Below are 13,644 nucleotides of genomic sequence, written 5' to 3'. Positions count from 1 at the left end.
CCCAAAAGGACATCAGCTCTGGACACTCATTTATTAAGACTGGAAGAAACAATTAATAAGATGGATCTCCTTTAAAAAAATGCCTGAACTGTCCAAGGTCATGTACATTCGTGTACTAAGAAATGGAAATCCCATGTTGCAATGTTTTGGAACTATTGGCGGAGAATGGAGAAACGGACCGATCTTCCGGCTCATTTTCACATGTAGGAACTCTCGTGAGATTTGTTTTTTTCTTTCAAATTGTAATGTTCACTTTGCTGTGTTTGTCTGTCTCTCTAGTATGTACAGGTGCATCTCAATAAAAGGAAAGATTGCGAGAAACTTGACCTTACATTTACTAGTTTAATTCAAAGAATGAACATGTAATGGATTTTAGTCACATTGGGCAAACGGACAAAATGAAATGTCGCAAAAAAAATTCTAAAAGTATCTTTTTTTTTTGATAGAGAAGCCGAAAAAAGATTTCCCAATTCGCAGATTGGATTGATAGCTTTATTCATCGTGTATTTGCAAAATTCCATTGTGACAGTAAAAGTAAGGGGGAATGCAGATATAGGAAAAAAAACAAAAACACATCGTTAAGTCCACTTTTTGAATTGAACTATTAAATGAAATTTTCTGTAATGTCATTTCACATAGTGTATACAGTCCTGTCTGGGAAAAGTCTTAGGTCACCATTGACATTGCTATTTACATCACCCTGTAAACGCATATTAGCTTTTGGGGCATAATTTGTAAAATTATCCCTAGTTGTCTTACAAAATTTCTCAGTAAAATTCCCATTGCACCTCTTCTAATAACAAATAAAAGTCTTTGTAAGCTATAAATGGTAAATATACAGCCTTAGCGATAAATCTACACTTAGGGAAAATGAGACATACTCTGCGCTAAAATTGCTAGCTTAATGCTAATATATGACAAAAGATACTTTTCACTCATTTGGGTGGAAAAAGGCATTGTTTTGCAAAGGATATTCACATGATTTACAAATACTACTATGTGGCCCATTATATTTAACTTTAGTAGTCCCAATCGCATTCGTAAATTTCCGCAAAAAAATGTAATGATTTCTTCGTCACACTATGCAAAATGGCTTTGAATGATCCCAAAAGCAACAAATGGTCACCTAACACTTGTGTCCTCCATATTTAATACACTGTTTGTCCAAGTTAATGCCACATTTGGTGCTCCATTGCAGGATTGCGCTGACGTGCCTGTGCCAGCAAGAGCGTTTTTACCGCCAGATGTGTTCTTTCTTCTTGACATCAATTGACCTGGTGATCATTCCTTAAATCCCCAGATGTTCCTGTATTTTACTCCCAAGTTAAGTACTCGAAGAAATGGCGCTTTTGGGGACACGTCTGCTATCTTTAACTTAAATTAATTTCTGTATGTATATCATTATGCGTTGTTGTTTTTATCACCTTTGTTTCTAATGGACCACAATAAAAGGTCACCTGTTTGTCAAGTGGTTTCTTTACACAGGAACTGTTGAATCTTTTTTTTTTATTTGTGCGAATGTGTGAGTATATTTTCATGTGCTGTCACAGTATTTTTGTTTATTGTGTGTGCACTTAATACGGTGGTAACTTGAGTACTTTTCAAGTTTTTCAGAGGAAGAGCGTCAGGAAGAAGCATATTATCTTCAGGCAATTTAAGAGAATTAGAGCAAATTACCAGGGCGGCAGCAGCAGCAGCAGCATTGGCTCATCGACAGTGGATTCTTCAAGCGGTGAAATGTAAGCGAGGGAAACGATTGCATAAAAAAATTTAAATACAAGTCAAGTTGGGAGTGTTATTGAGGTTGGGTTTTATACGTAAGGTCACCCGTGACTTCCTGCAGAGAGGTTGACAAGAATTCAGATGACCTGAGAAGAAGAAACAAGGTGATGCGGGTGAGTAAGTAAATTGTTTGTGGGTTAACTCGTTGGGTAGCATGAATGGTGATGAGGGTTCAATCAGCTTTTATTGTCTGTAAGAAAGACGTCTATTGCTGAATATGAGAGTGAAGAGGTTGATAAATACTGGGAGGGTGATTGCTATTCTCTGATAAGGATTTTATATATAGTAGTATTATAATGTGTGTAACTCACTGTCTTATATGTAGTAAAATATATGTATTTTTTAATAGGGCAAGTGACTAGTATGCTAATGTTTTATTTATTTTATTTGTATTTTTTTGTTGCTCTTAACATAAGGTTATAAAAATATACAGTAGTAGCATTGAAATTATTACAAAAATTAAATCTGGTTAAGGTACACTCTAAAATACACTTATGTTTTTTTTTAAAACCAAATGGCATTGAAATTATTTTTTTAAATTAAATCTGGTTACTGTACACTCTAAAATACACTTTTTAATGTTTTTTTTAAACCAAGTGGCATTGAAATTATTTTAAAAAATTAAATATGGTTACCGTACACTCTAAAATACACTTTTTAATGTTTTTTTTAAACCAAGTGGCATTGAAAGTATTTAAAAAAATTAAATATGGTTACCGTACACTTTAATATACACTTTAATGCTTTTAAACTAAGTAGTAGCATTGAAATTATTTTTTAAAAATTACATCTGTTAATGGTACACTCACTTTTTTATATTTAATTGCAACTTTATGCTAAACTGGATATTTATTTTCCCTCAAAATTCTCACAATAACATGTGGGATCAAAGGGGAAAAGTTTTCATAGGGTGTATAGACTTTTTATATTCACTTTATTAAGGCTGGGGAATTTGTTTCAAGTGCACACATCCTCTTTAGATGAGAGTGTGTTATGGAGGAAAACGTGTCTGTTTTCATATTGTAACTAAAAAATACATGCACTTTTACTTGGTGTATTGTATTACAAACAAGGAAGTTGACCTTCTCATTGACCTTGTGTTATCATACATTCACAACAATACAGAAACTGGCAGTTTTGGACAGAGAAATTAAAACCTTTTTTTTTTATTATGACTTTTAATCCATTTTTATTTAATTTTTGAACATATTTTCTCTTCTCTTTCCTCATGGCAACAACTGTATAGAAACCAACACAATGGAAGTTCAATGAAGCTTCATCACAGTAGTATTTTTACATTGGATTTCCCCCAACCTCCAAAAAAGAAAAAGAGAAAGAAAAAAAAGAATCCTGCTTCGCTCAGCTCTTTTTGTTCCTGTCAGATCTTTCACTATTTTGTGAAAGGAGCTACAAAAAGGAAGGAAGAGTCACCACAGCATAGGCAGACCGTCAGAGACAGATAAAGAGAAGGAGAGAAAGGCGCTCAGTTGTGTTCAGGGACGGCGGACAAAAGGGCGTCTGCCTGCTTTCCTCGTGCAACAGCCAAGCCACAAAAGAGTGCAAATAACAGGTAATGTATTGACGCCAAATAGGTCTTAAAAAGTGACTTTTTAAGCTTAAGCGTATCTTTTTTTGCAGGTATCAGGCGCTGTCTCCAGCCGTGGTTGGCTCGCGACGCCATGGTTCGGTGAGTGGACGTTGCCGAGCGCCCGTCGTTGGGCAACCGTGACAACTTCTCTCTTTCCATTCTTTCTTGCTTCTTCTCTCCTGGTGCTTGTTTTAAAGCTGTCTGATGTCCATTTTGGATTTTTTGGGGGTTCAGGGCTTGTTTTGAGTCATTTTATTGGGTCCGGAGTAAATGACATGAAAATGGGATTTAACTCTTGAGCTTTAACTATGGGCCTTCGACTTAGAGGTCATAGCCAAGACTTAATGAGTCTAATACGTATATATGACGCAAGTTTGCGTCATATATGACCAAATGGAACATATGCTGGAAAGAACATGAAGTATTCATAACCGCTGTTTATGTTGCGAAAGAAACAATTTTCTGAATCTGTTTCTATCTCATTAATCTTTATTGTATGTGCAGTGTTCAGATTTAACTTGATTGGAAACCCCAGTTTTTGTCAACTTGGTTCAAACAGCTATTTGTTTTTTCAAGTGCCGAATCCAAAAACATACTTTTAGATAGGAAATATAGTGTACTTGAATCATGCTTGTTTTAGAAAAATACATACATAAAATATTCACATACTGGAAAGTATTATAGAAATAGAAATAAATGTAGTTTATTGAATACATTTCTGATATTACAAATATTTTTTATTGTTGTGTGTAAGTGCTATTCATAATAGAATTTTGTTTTAAAAAGTATTAGATAAAATCCTGACATTAACTAGCGAAAACTGAGTGCAATTTTGGAATCAGCATTCCAATTTTAATTTTAATTTGCATAAGAAAAATCTAACTCCACTGATTTATGTATTTAAATTGTTGTAAAGTCTCAGTGCAATTAGAAAAACAAACATTTGAAAAAAAAATACGTCATTTAATGATCACTTGTAGTAAGTGGCATTGTGGTATTTACCACAGTATTACTTCTCACGTTGTTGTACTTTTTTTTTTAACCACTTGCTATACATGCTGTGAAATTGTAATCATTCATAATTTAGCACAATCAAACGTGATAGGAAAGATTCTTTTTAATGTACAATTAGATTCATGAAAACATAATTTAGTAATTTAGTTGACTTTCCCCAACTGTTTGTTGTATAAAAGTAGACTGAAAAGCTAAATTAAACCATTTGGCTTGTGAATTGTACGATTTTAAGACATAGTTTGTCTTAAAATTCATGATGAATCATGAAAGCATCATGAATGAAATGATTTTTAGATGGCAATATGTATGTGTGTGTTTACAGGTGGTTCCACAGAGGCCTGACGGGCCTACAAGCCGAGGATTTGCTGAAGAATGAAGGTATCGCCGGAAGCTTTCTGGCCCGGCCGAGCAAAAAGAACGTGGGGGATTTCTCTCTGTCCGTCAGGTAAGGCTAATAATAATCACAGATTTTCCTCTCCATTCAATTATATTTCATGCTAACAGTGATTTAATTATTTTTATAAAACTGAGACATTGTGCACTTTTTGTCGGTAGGTTTTGTATTAGTTCAAGGTTGGTATTTTTTTATTTTTTTATTTATTTTTTAAACGTTTTTCAAGATTGCCAGTGTGTAAATGAAATGTGGAATATGTCTTCTTCTATCAACCGTAAATATATATATATTTTTTTTCAAAAAAACGAATACTACTAATGCCAATACAAAACTCTATGAATTGCCGCATGGACTTAAAATCTCATTAAATATCCCCAAAAAAAAAAATTCACAAAATATTACTTTGCATAGAAAAATTCAACACACCATAAATTCAAGTGTTTGAAAATGACTATTTATGCATTAACATAAAATCATATCCTGAAAACAAGAGCGCAAACATATTCAGCTTTCACCACCAACTTCTAATCAGTGTGCTAATCTATACTCCAAACCCCCCCCCCCACCCAAAAAAATCTATTTGTTTATTTGTTTTTTCAACGAGGAAAAAAAATCCATACTTTTTGTTATTACAACTTTGTGCAATGAAATTGTGTCAAATAAAATGGTGTCATAACACAAGCCGTTGTTGTTGTCTGGCCATTAGGGTGGGCGAGCAAGTGACCCACATCCGCATCCAGAACACGGGGGACTACTACGACCTGTACGGCGGGGAGAAGTTTGCCACTCTTTCCGAGCTAGTGGAGTACTACACGGCCGACAATGGCGTCCTGCAAGACAAGGACGGCACCGTCATCGAGCTCAAATACCCACTCAACTGCTCCAACCCGACTACAGAGAGGTTAGTTTTGCATTATTATTTAAATGGTCGAACGGCCTCTACTTATTTGCGCTAAAAAAATCTAACTAAAAACATTTTTGTGGTAGACATATATCATATTTGAATAAATACATGATTTCAATAAGAAATAAAAACCTGGAATTTGAAAAATATATATAATAATATTCCTTTTCTATTGATGTATTTTTAAACCAAGTCAACAAATGAAAGAAAAAAACAATAAACTACCTTTAGTATTCAAATTTAAAAGCCCAGTTAAACTATTCAAAAAGTTTGACTTATAGTCCGGAAACTACGGTGTTTTCACCAGTTCTACCGCTGTGTGTAGCAGTTCACATTGTCCATTCTGATGTGAAACTCATTCTGTAGACTCTTGGGCCACCGAGTCCCTCCCTCCCCGGCTATCGTCACCCGTCCGCTGTCCTTCTTCTTCTCTCTGTCAGTTGTCTAACTTCCCTTTTGCCACTGCGGTTGGAAACTTAACATTTTGACACTGTCGAAAGTGACGGCCAGACCTCTCTCTCTCTCTTAATCTCTCTCTTTCTCTCTCGCTTGCAAATTCTGTCTGTCGTGTCCTCACCGTCTTCCTTCTCCTTCCCTCGTCTCGGGAAATTCACATTTCCGGAGATGATCTGCTCAATATTTAACTTGTGTGGAATAAATATATAAATATATATTATTTAATGTCTCAACCAGAGACCTCAAGTCTGAGTCTCTTAATTGGAATTGTATTAATAAGGGGAAAGTTACTATACTTAAATGTTTTATCTATCCAATTTTTATAGCGCTATTGCAAAATTATACATAAATAAATGACATATATCATTATAGATATCACCTCATTTTGTTACTTAAACTCATTAACTAACATAGCAAAATATTTAAAAACCTGGTCTGTTTTGACCCAATTCTGACTCTCTGATTGGGCCCCATTTCCAATCAATTCCAATCCGATTTCTGATGATGGACATCCATAATTCATGTAATTTTGTAATGGCAAACCCAAAAAAGACATTCTGATTATTTCATAATATTATTTATATCTATCTATCTTGGGTAGGTACACATAGGTGTGTGTGTGTGTGTGTGTGTGTGTGTGTGTGTGTGTGTGTGGGGAGGGGGGGGGGGGGTGGAGGTTGTGTGAGGCGGGTTTGGTAGAAAACTAAAAATACTTTGTCGTTTTAAGCCACAAAATCTGTCATAAGAATTTTCCGACCACAAACAGGAAGTTCAAATGAAAAAAATTGAGAACTGGATCTAAAATTAAGCCCAACCCAGCCAAGTGTACATTCACTTACACACACACACATTCATAGAGAAGGTTAAGCAGTAATGCAAAAAAAAACATGTCTTACACACATAAAGGTATTCAAAATGTATGAAAACATTGAAATAACTAAATAAATAAATCCATACAGATTTAAAGTGGACTCAGTTAAATATACCACATTTAATGGACATTTTCTACAATGGACTGGTTTTGCGACTTATAGTCCTTATTATACATCGTCTGAGAAAAACAGTTAAATCAGGGGAAAAAAACTGTATGAACCAAGGTATTCTTGATGAAATTATTTTCAAAAGTTTTGTGCTGTAAAACAAGTACCGTATTTTCACGACTATAAGGCGCACGGCATTATAAGGCGCACCCTCAATGAATGACATTTTTTCCATATATTAGGCGCACTGTATTATAAGGCGCACTGTCTATTTTGGAGAAAATTTAAGACTTAAGTGCGCCTTATAGTCGTGAAAATACGGTACTATAGATAATATATAAATGGCGGCTATCCATTTGTCTCACCCAGGTGGTATCACGGTCACTTATCCGGTCCAAATGCAGAGAAGATGTTGATCGCTCGGGATGAGTCGGGCACCTTCCTGGTCCGAGCATCGCTATCCAAGCCGGGAGATTTTGTGCTGACCGTTCTAACAGACGAAAGGAGCAAATCGGGGGTCAGGAGGGTGTCCCACATCAAGGTCATGTGTCAGGTGCGCGTACATAAATACTGTCCAAGTTTTATAGCAAGATTCGATTTCATTTTTCTGTCTTTGTAGAATGAACGCTACACTGTGGGAGGCTCGGATATGTTTGACACGTTAAGTGACTTGGTGGAATTCTACAAGCGGAAAGGTATCGAGGAGGTTTCTGGAAACTGGGTGTACCTTAAACAAGTGAGTGGGGGGGGGGTGCATCTTGGCCAGTGGAAGAACATGTTTGATTTTTGTTGTTATTTATGGGATAATAATGAGCAAAATGTTTTTTTTTCATCTGGATTTTTGTTGTTGTTGTTGTTGTTTGTAGCCATTTTATTCTACCAGAGTGAACGCAGCTGATATTGATAGCCGTGTGAGGCAGTTGGACCAGACCACCACGCTCATGCAGCAGGAGGCTGAGGGCAGTCAGAGCAAGGCGGGCTTCTGGGAGGAGTTTGATGTAAATACAATAGTACAGTGTTAAGTCAAAATATTACACTTTATTTTTGGGGCAAAATTCAAATTTTGGGATGCTATCTTTATTTAATGATGTTTTTTAAAAAATGTAATGGGAAAAACATATTAATAATAATGAAAATATTCCTCTTTTGCCTTTTATTAAATATCAAAGGTTTAAAAATACTAATGTCAATACAATAGTTCAGTGTTAAGTCAAAATATTACACTTTATTTTTGGGCAATATTCTAATTTTGGGATGCTATCTTCATTTAATGATGTTTTTAAAAAAATGTAATGGGAAAAACATATTATTAATAATGAAAATATTCCTCTTTTGCCTTTTATTAAATATCAAAGGTTTAAAAATACTAATGTCAATACAATACAGTGTTAAGTCAAAATATTACACTTTATTTTTGGGCAATTTTCTAATTTTGGGATGCCAATGTCATTTAATGATTTAAAAATATATTGTTATTGGATAAAACATAGTAACAATAATGACAATATTCCTCTTTTGCCTTTTATTACAAAACAAAGCTTTAAAAATACCTGGAATTTTTCATCTAGATACAATTTTTAAGTGCATATGAAAAAATGTCCAATTATTTTCTTGTCAAGTTTTCAATTCACCTTTAAAAGTCCAATACTTCAATTGTCTCCTACTCAGGCACTTCAAAAGTTGGAGGCAAAAGTGAAAAAGAGTCGAGAAGAAGGCCAAAGACCAGAAAACAAGACCAAAAACAGATATAAGAATATTCTACCATGTAAGTATCCGTCTAAGCCCAAAACCTTGACCCTCAAATCAATATTTTGAATTTTTCATTCCAGTTAACGACACCCGAGTCATCCTGAAAGAAGTCGACCACGGCGTGGTGGGTTCGGATTACATCAACGCCAACTACATGCGAGTACGTCCCAAATTTTTGGCGGTTCTTCTGACAGACAGAAGGCTGATTTCCTGTTTTTTTTTTTTTTTTTGTAGAACACCTTGTGGGAGGCGGACAATCCGAAAGTTTACATTGCCACCCAGGGTTGCCTGGCAACGACCATCAATGACTTCTGGCAGATGGTGTGGCAGGAGAACACCAGGGTCATCGTCATGACAACCAGAGAGGTGGAGAAGGGCCGGGTAAGTCTTTTTTGCTGCTTTGTGGACAAATCAGTGTTCCTCACTAGTTCTGTGGAACCACTAGAGGGCGTAGTTTCATTCCGTCCAATGCTCAAGTTGGTCTCATATTCCTTATTGTTCTTTTTAAGTTGAAAAAGATCGAGTAATATTAAGCGCTAATAGCAAAAATCATGGAGGAATTGACACAAGGATGCCAATATTTTTAATTAGACTAGGCTTTGGTGTACTTTTGTTTCCAAAAAGCACAGTTAGTAATTAATAAAGTCATGTTTTCTGTCTTTTGGTACATTTTACTGTTCAAGTGCAAGTTTAAAAAATATATTTTATTTCAATTAGAGTCATTGGAATTACATTTGCCATCTATTTGATTTAGTACATTGTTAATTCTTTAATAAAAATGTTTTATTTGGGCCATTATGTGCTTGAATTGCAAATTTTAGGAGTGATTTTAGAATAAAAAAATCAATTCATGGCTTTATTGTGAGTTTTTAAGGATTGCTTATTGTTGCTTACTTAAATGCAACCAATAGAAACCTACTATATTGTAATTTATATTCATAATTTGATTCATTAGTGATTTTATTGTGGGTTCCTAAAGCTAGATCATTATATAGCTTATTTTACCTGTTTCATGCCCCACCTAAATTGTCATAGTCAAGATTTGGAAGCCTTAAAAGTTAATCTGCATAAAGTGTGTGACACTAACAGCAACTTTTTTTCTCAGAATAAATGCGTTCCATACTGGCCCGATGGCGAGGGCTCCAAGGTGGTGGGTCGCTACACGGTGACCCCCGAGTCGGAGTGGGAAGCGGACGATTACAAAGTCCGAGTCATGGAGTTGGCGCTCACCAGCAAGGTGAACGCCGCCTCGCACCTCTTACCCATAACTGAAAAAAAAAAAAACTGAAATCATCTTCTCCCATGAACTGGCAGCCCAAAAATGTCCGCACCGTGTGGCACTACCAGTACCTAAGCTGGCCCGACCACGGCGTTCCCCAGGAGCCCAGCGGGGTCCTCAACTTCCTCACGGAAGTCAACTCGAAACAGGCGGAGTACGCCGATGTCCACGCCGGTCCTATGGTCATCCACTGCAGGTAAACACACACAAATATAGATATAGCATAGCTAAAAAGCATAGAATGCAGTTTTAATGTTATTTCGCAGTTGGCCAAATGAAGGCAGAGGCACTTTGCCTAAGTGATGTGGCAAAAAAAAAAATTACATTTTTAATTGTTTTGATTAACAATTTGATCCCGATTAATTCCGATGATATACTTGAAGTTGATGATTGCGATTTTTAGATATCGCTTTAGGAAAACAATAATCAAAATAGAGATAAAAGTACATTTCTATCACATTATTTATGAATGCCCCTTTAGCACTAAAGTAAACATGCTTTATTATCAAACCACAAAAGGCCTTTAATGTATCATTTTCTCAGTTTTAGTCCAAATCTACTTAAATGGAGGATTTTATGAATAAAATAAACATCTTCAAGGATTTATATCACTTTATAATGAAGTTATTTTAAAATAATGGAAAGTCAAAACATTAGCTTAGGCATTTAGAAATAAAAAGTATACTAAAACAATGCCTGGTTTCTGTTGCTGACTTTTTTTAAAGCAAATAAATGTTTATAAATTTATACTAAAACAATGTGTGAATAAAAAACTGAGGAATACTTGTTATAAAATGAATTATTTGGAATTTTGGATCAAATAGAGAAGGCGCCGCAAGTTATGATGTAAAATAGAATAGTAGAATTGTTTATTTCTACACAAAAATTCACCTGTAAAGATCATTTTGGACAGATTTTGAATCAATACGAGGTTTGTACAATATAATATCTTAATATTTCTCAATACATTTTTATTTGATTTCAAGAAAACACTTTTATTGTTGAGCAATATTGTGAAAATCCTCTATTACTAAAGCTCTCTCTCTCTAGTTTAAACATATTTGCGAACGGATGGAGGCTTCAAGTCAACTGACAATTTATCCTTGTGGAATGTTGCTTGTCCGTCGGTGACTATTCAGGCTTGAGCAAACTTGGTATTTTTTTTGCCAAGAAAACACAGTTGGGGCTTTGATTTTTCTGTGTGGGAGAGCTTAATTCATTTGGCTTTTGAAGTAGGGAGATTGGCACCCATCGTTTGTCCGATGAGCAAACTCAAGTCGGACTGCCAATTTACTCATTGTGCTTTGTGTATGTGTGTGTGTGTGTTTGCAGCGCAGGGATTGGTCGGACGGGCACCATTGTGGTCATTGACATGATCGTTGAGACCATCAATACAATAGGTAAATATGAAAAAAAATATATATTAGGATTCTTCTTCTAGGATAAAGATTAAAAAGATGATTTCCATTGGAGGCGTTTCTGGTAGTGTTTTCCAAGTGGTGTGCCGCGAGAAAAGTCATACATTGTAAAATTCCAAGAGAAAAATGGTAGTTTTTGGGGATTCAAATTGAAATATGATGATTGATAAATCTGCTTTGTAATGTAAAAAGATTGGAATTGAATTATTACAAGATTGAAGTCATTTTGTTGCGAATTTTGAACATATCGGGAAGTTGTTTGGTTTCACGGGCATTCATTTTTGATCATGTAAAGTTTGTGTGACCACAAAATTGCTTTTAGCATCATTTTAAAAGATTATAGTCATCTTTGTAGTTATAAAATTTGTAGAATAAAATCAGTACATTGCTTAATTGGATTTGTGAACTGGAATTTTGAATATTGAAATAATTCTTTGATTCCTGTTGATGAAACTTTGATTTGAATGATATTATGCATTAAGTAGTTTTAAATGGAAGATTTTCATGTTCAAATGTTGTATGCCTTGACATTTTTTTGTCCAAAACACTGATTTAAAGCATCCCAGATTTATATTTATTGGCACTAGATCTACTCTAAATTTGTCGTTTTTCCTTGCAGGTGTAAACTGCGACATCGACATCTCCAAATACATCCAAATGGTGCGCGAACAACGTTCCGGCATGGTACAAACCGAAGCTCAGTACAAATTTATCTACCTGTCGGTGTCCGAATACATCCAGACCACCAAAGCCAAAGAAGGCGCCTCGGCGGTAAGCTTTTGTTTTGCTTCGCGGCGTTTCGACAAAACGCTCAAACCAAAAGTCGATGGGCCTTTGAACTTTTTTATCGGCGAGATGAACTTTGACACGAAAAAGAGAGGCAACTTCTGTCCGACTTCTGTTTGCAGGAGGTGGAGACGGAGTATGAAAATCTGCAGCTCAAACACCCGCCCGGGAGCGGGAATGGCGCCAAGTGAGTGAAAAGTCCATTGCAGGTTTATTAGGATAACCTTTTCACGTGGCACGGTCGCTGCCAAAGTTCACACTTAGGTGACCACTCGAGTCTCCATACTAGGATTCACCTTTAAATGTCAAAATATTAGGAAAATACAGTAATCCCTCGCTTATCGTGGTTAATGTAGACCAGAAATGGCCGCGATAAACGAAAAACTGTGAAGTATGGTCACCCCTACTTGAAAATTAATAATAATATATAATGATTGTGAGTTTCAGCATGGATTTTCACATTTAAAACTTTTTTTTTTAAATCAACAAACAAAAAAAAATCCCCCAGAAAAATAAACGTGATGAAGTGAACCCACGACATTTGAGGGATTACTGTATTTTTTTGTAATTTTTTGCTTATATTTTGGAAAACACTTTTTTATAAGTCATTTAATCACAGATAAAATGTAAAATTGTATCTAGTTAATATGTAAACTATTGGCAAAATAGTTATTTTAACCAACAGCTCATTAATTATGAATCATTCATTTCATGCATTCATTAATCAACTACATTATAACAGATATTTATTGATCAAAATTATTTGCATAGCATTTCTTTAATATATATATACATATATACATATTTGTTTTTTATATATATTTTTTGTTTAATAGCTGCTTTGTTTATTTTCTTTTTTGCGCAGAAACAAGGAGTCAAACATCTACGAGAATTTGAGCAAAGCAAAAAAAGATAAGAAGAAACCCAAGCCTGAAAAGAAAAGTGGCTCGTTAAAGAAAAAATAAGTTGTTAGGTTTTATTAAGTATGTTTTGAAGTCGTCTTGTGTTATTTATGTCTGCCATTTTTTTTTCAACCTCCAGCAAACGCAATTTAATTTGTCTAATAACACCACAACATATTTTCACACTCGATTTGTGAGAAAACTCAGTTTTATTTCACTTTGTACTCTTCCGGGCTACTTTAAAATATGTCATGTTTTGTTTTGCACTTAATTTTTACCTGTAATAGTACGACATTTAAATTCATCAATGGATCGTGCGATTAATCGCCGTTTATCTTTCACGATTAAAATGCAGTAGGTATTATCGCCCAGCCCCTATTTGTTGTTTTGGT

At 35.1% G+C, this 13,644-nt stretch overlaps 1 protein-coding gene across 2 annotated transcripts; it reads left to right on the top strand.

Annotated features, from left to right (window-relative positions):
* The first annotated feature begins 76 nt into the window (after positions 1-76).
* ptpn6 (protein tyrosine phosphatase non-receptor type 6) lies at positions 77-13,618 on the top strand. 2 transcript variants are annotated; one of them, XM_077720055.1, is made up of 18 exons: positions 77-1,739; positions 1,844-1,895; positions 3,029-3,352; positions 3,421-3,469; positions 4,707-4,829; positions 5,485-5,679; positions 7,488-7,671; positions 7,738-7,854; positions 7,985-8,116; positions 8,787-8,883; positions 8,948-9,027; positions 9,102-9,248; positions 9,973-10,104; positions 10,182-10,342; positions 11,479-11,546; positions 12,184-12,335; positions 12,473-12,537; positions 13,216-13,618. In XM_077720055.1, the coding sequence occupies exons 4-18, from the start codon at positions 3,462-3,464 to the stop codon at positions 13,313-13,315; spliced, it is 1,761 nt and encodes a 586-aa protein (XP_077576181.1). In that variant the 5' UTR covers positions 77-1,739; positions 1,844-1,895; positions 3,029-3,352; positions 3,421-3,461; the 3' UTR covers positions 13,316-13,618. The 2 variants fall into 2 exon arrangements, with proteins under 2 accessions (XP_077576181.1, XP_077576180.1); XM_077720054.1 differs by having other exon boundaries at positions 1,823-1,895.
* The last annotated feature ends 26 nt before the right edge of the window (positions 13,619-13,644 follow it).

The sequence above is a fragment of the Stigmatopora nigra genome, chromosome 7 (assembly GCF_051989575.1).
Source record: "Stigmatopora nigra isolate UIUO_SnigA chromosome 7, RoL_Snig_1.1, whole genome shotgun sequence".
Lineage (NCBI taxonomy): Eukaryota > Metazoa > Chordata > Actinopteri > Syngnathiformes > Syngnathidae > Stigmatopora > Stigmatopora nigra.
The sequence above is the reverse complement of the archived record's forward strand: the minus strand, read 5'-3'. Positions and strand labels throughout refer to the sequence as shown.

Bases quoted from the DNA above. Each gene is read 5' to 3' on its own strand.
- ptpn6 (XM_077720055.1), top strand. The intron at 7,672-7,737 runs GTGCGCGTACAT...CTGTCTTTGTAG, and splicing joins ACATCAAGGTCATGTGTCAG to AATGAACGCTACACTGTGGG. The intron at 9,028-9,101 runs GTACGTCCCAAA...TTTTTTTTGTAG, and splicing joins TCAACGCCAACTACATGCGA to AACACCTTGTGGGAGGCGGA.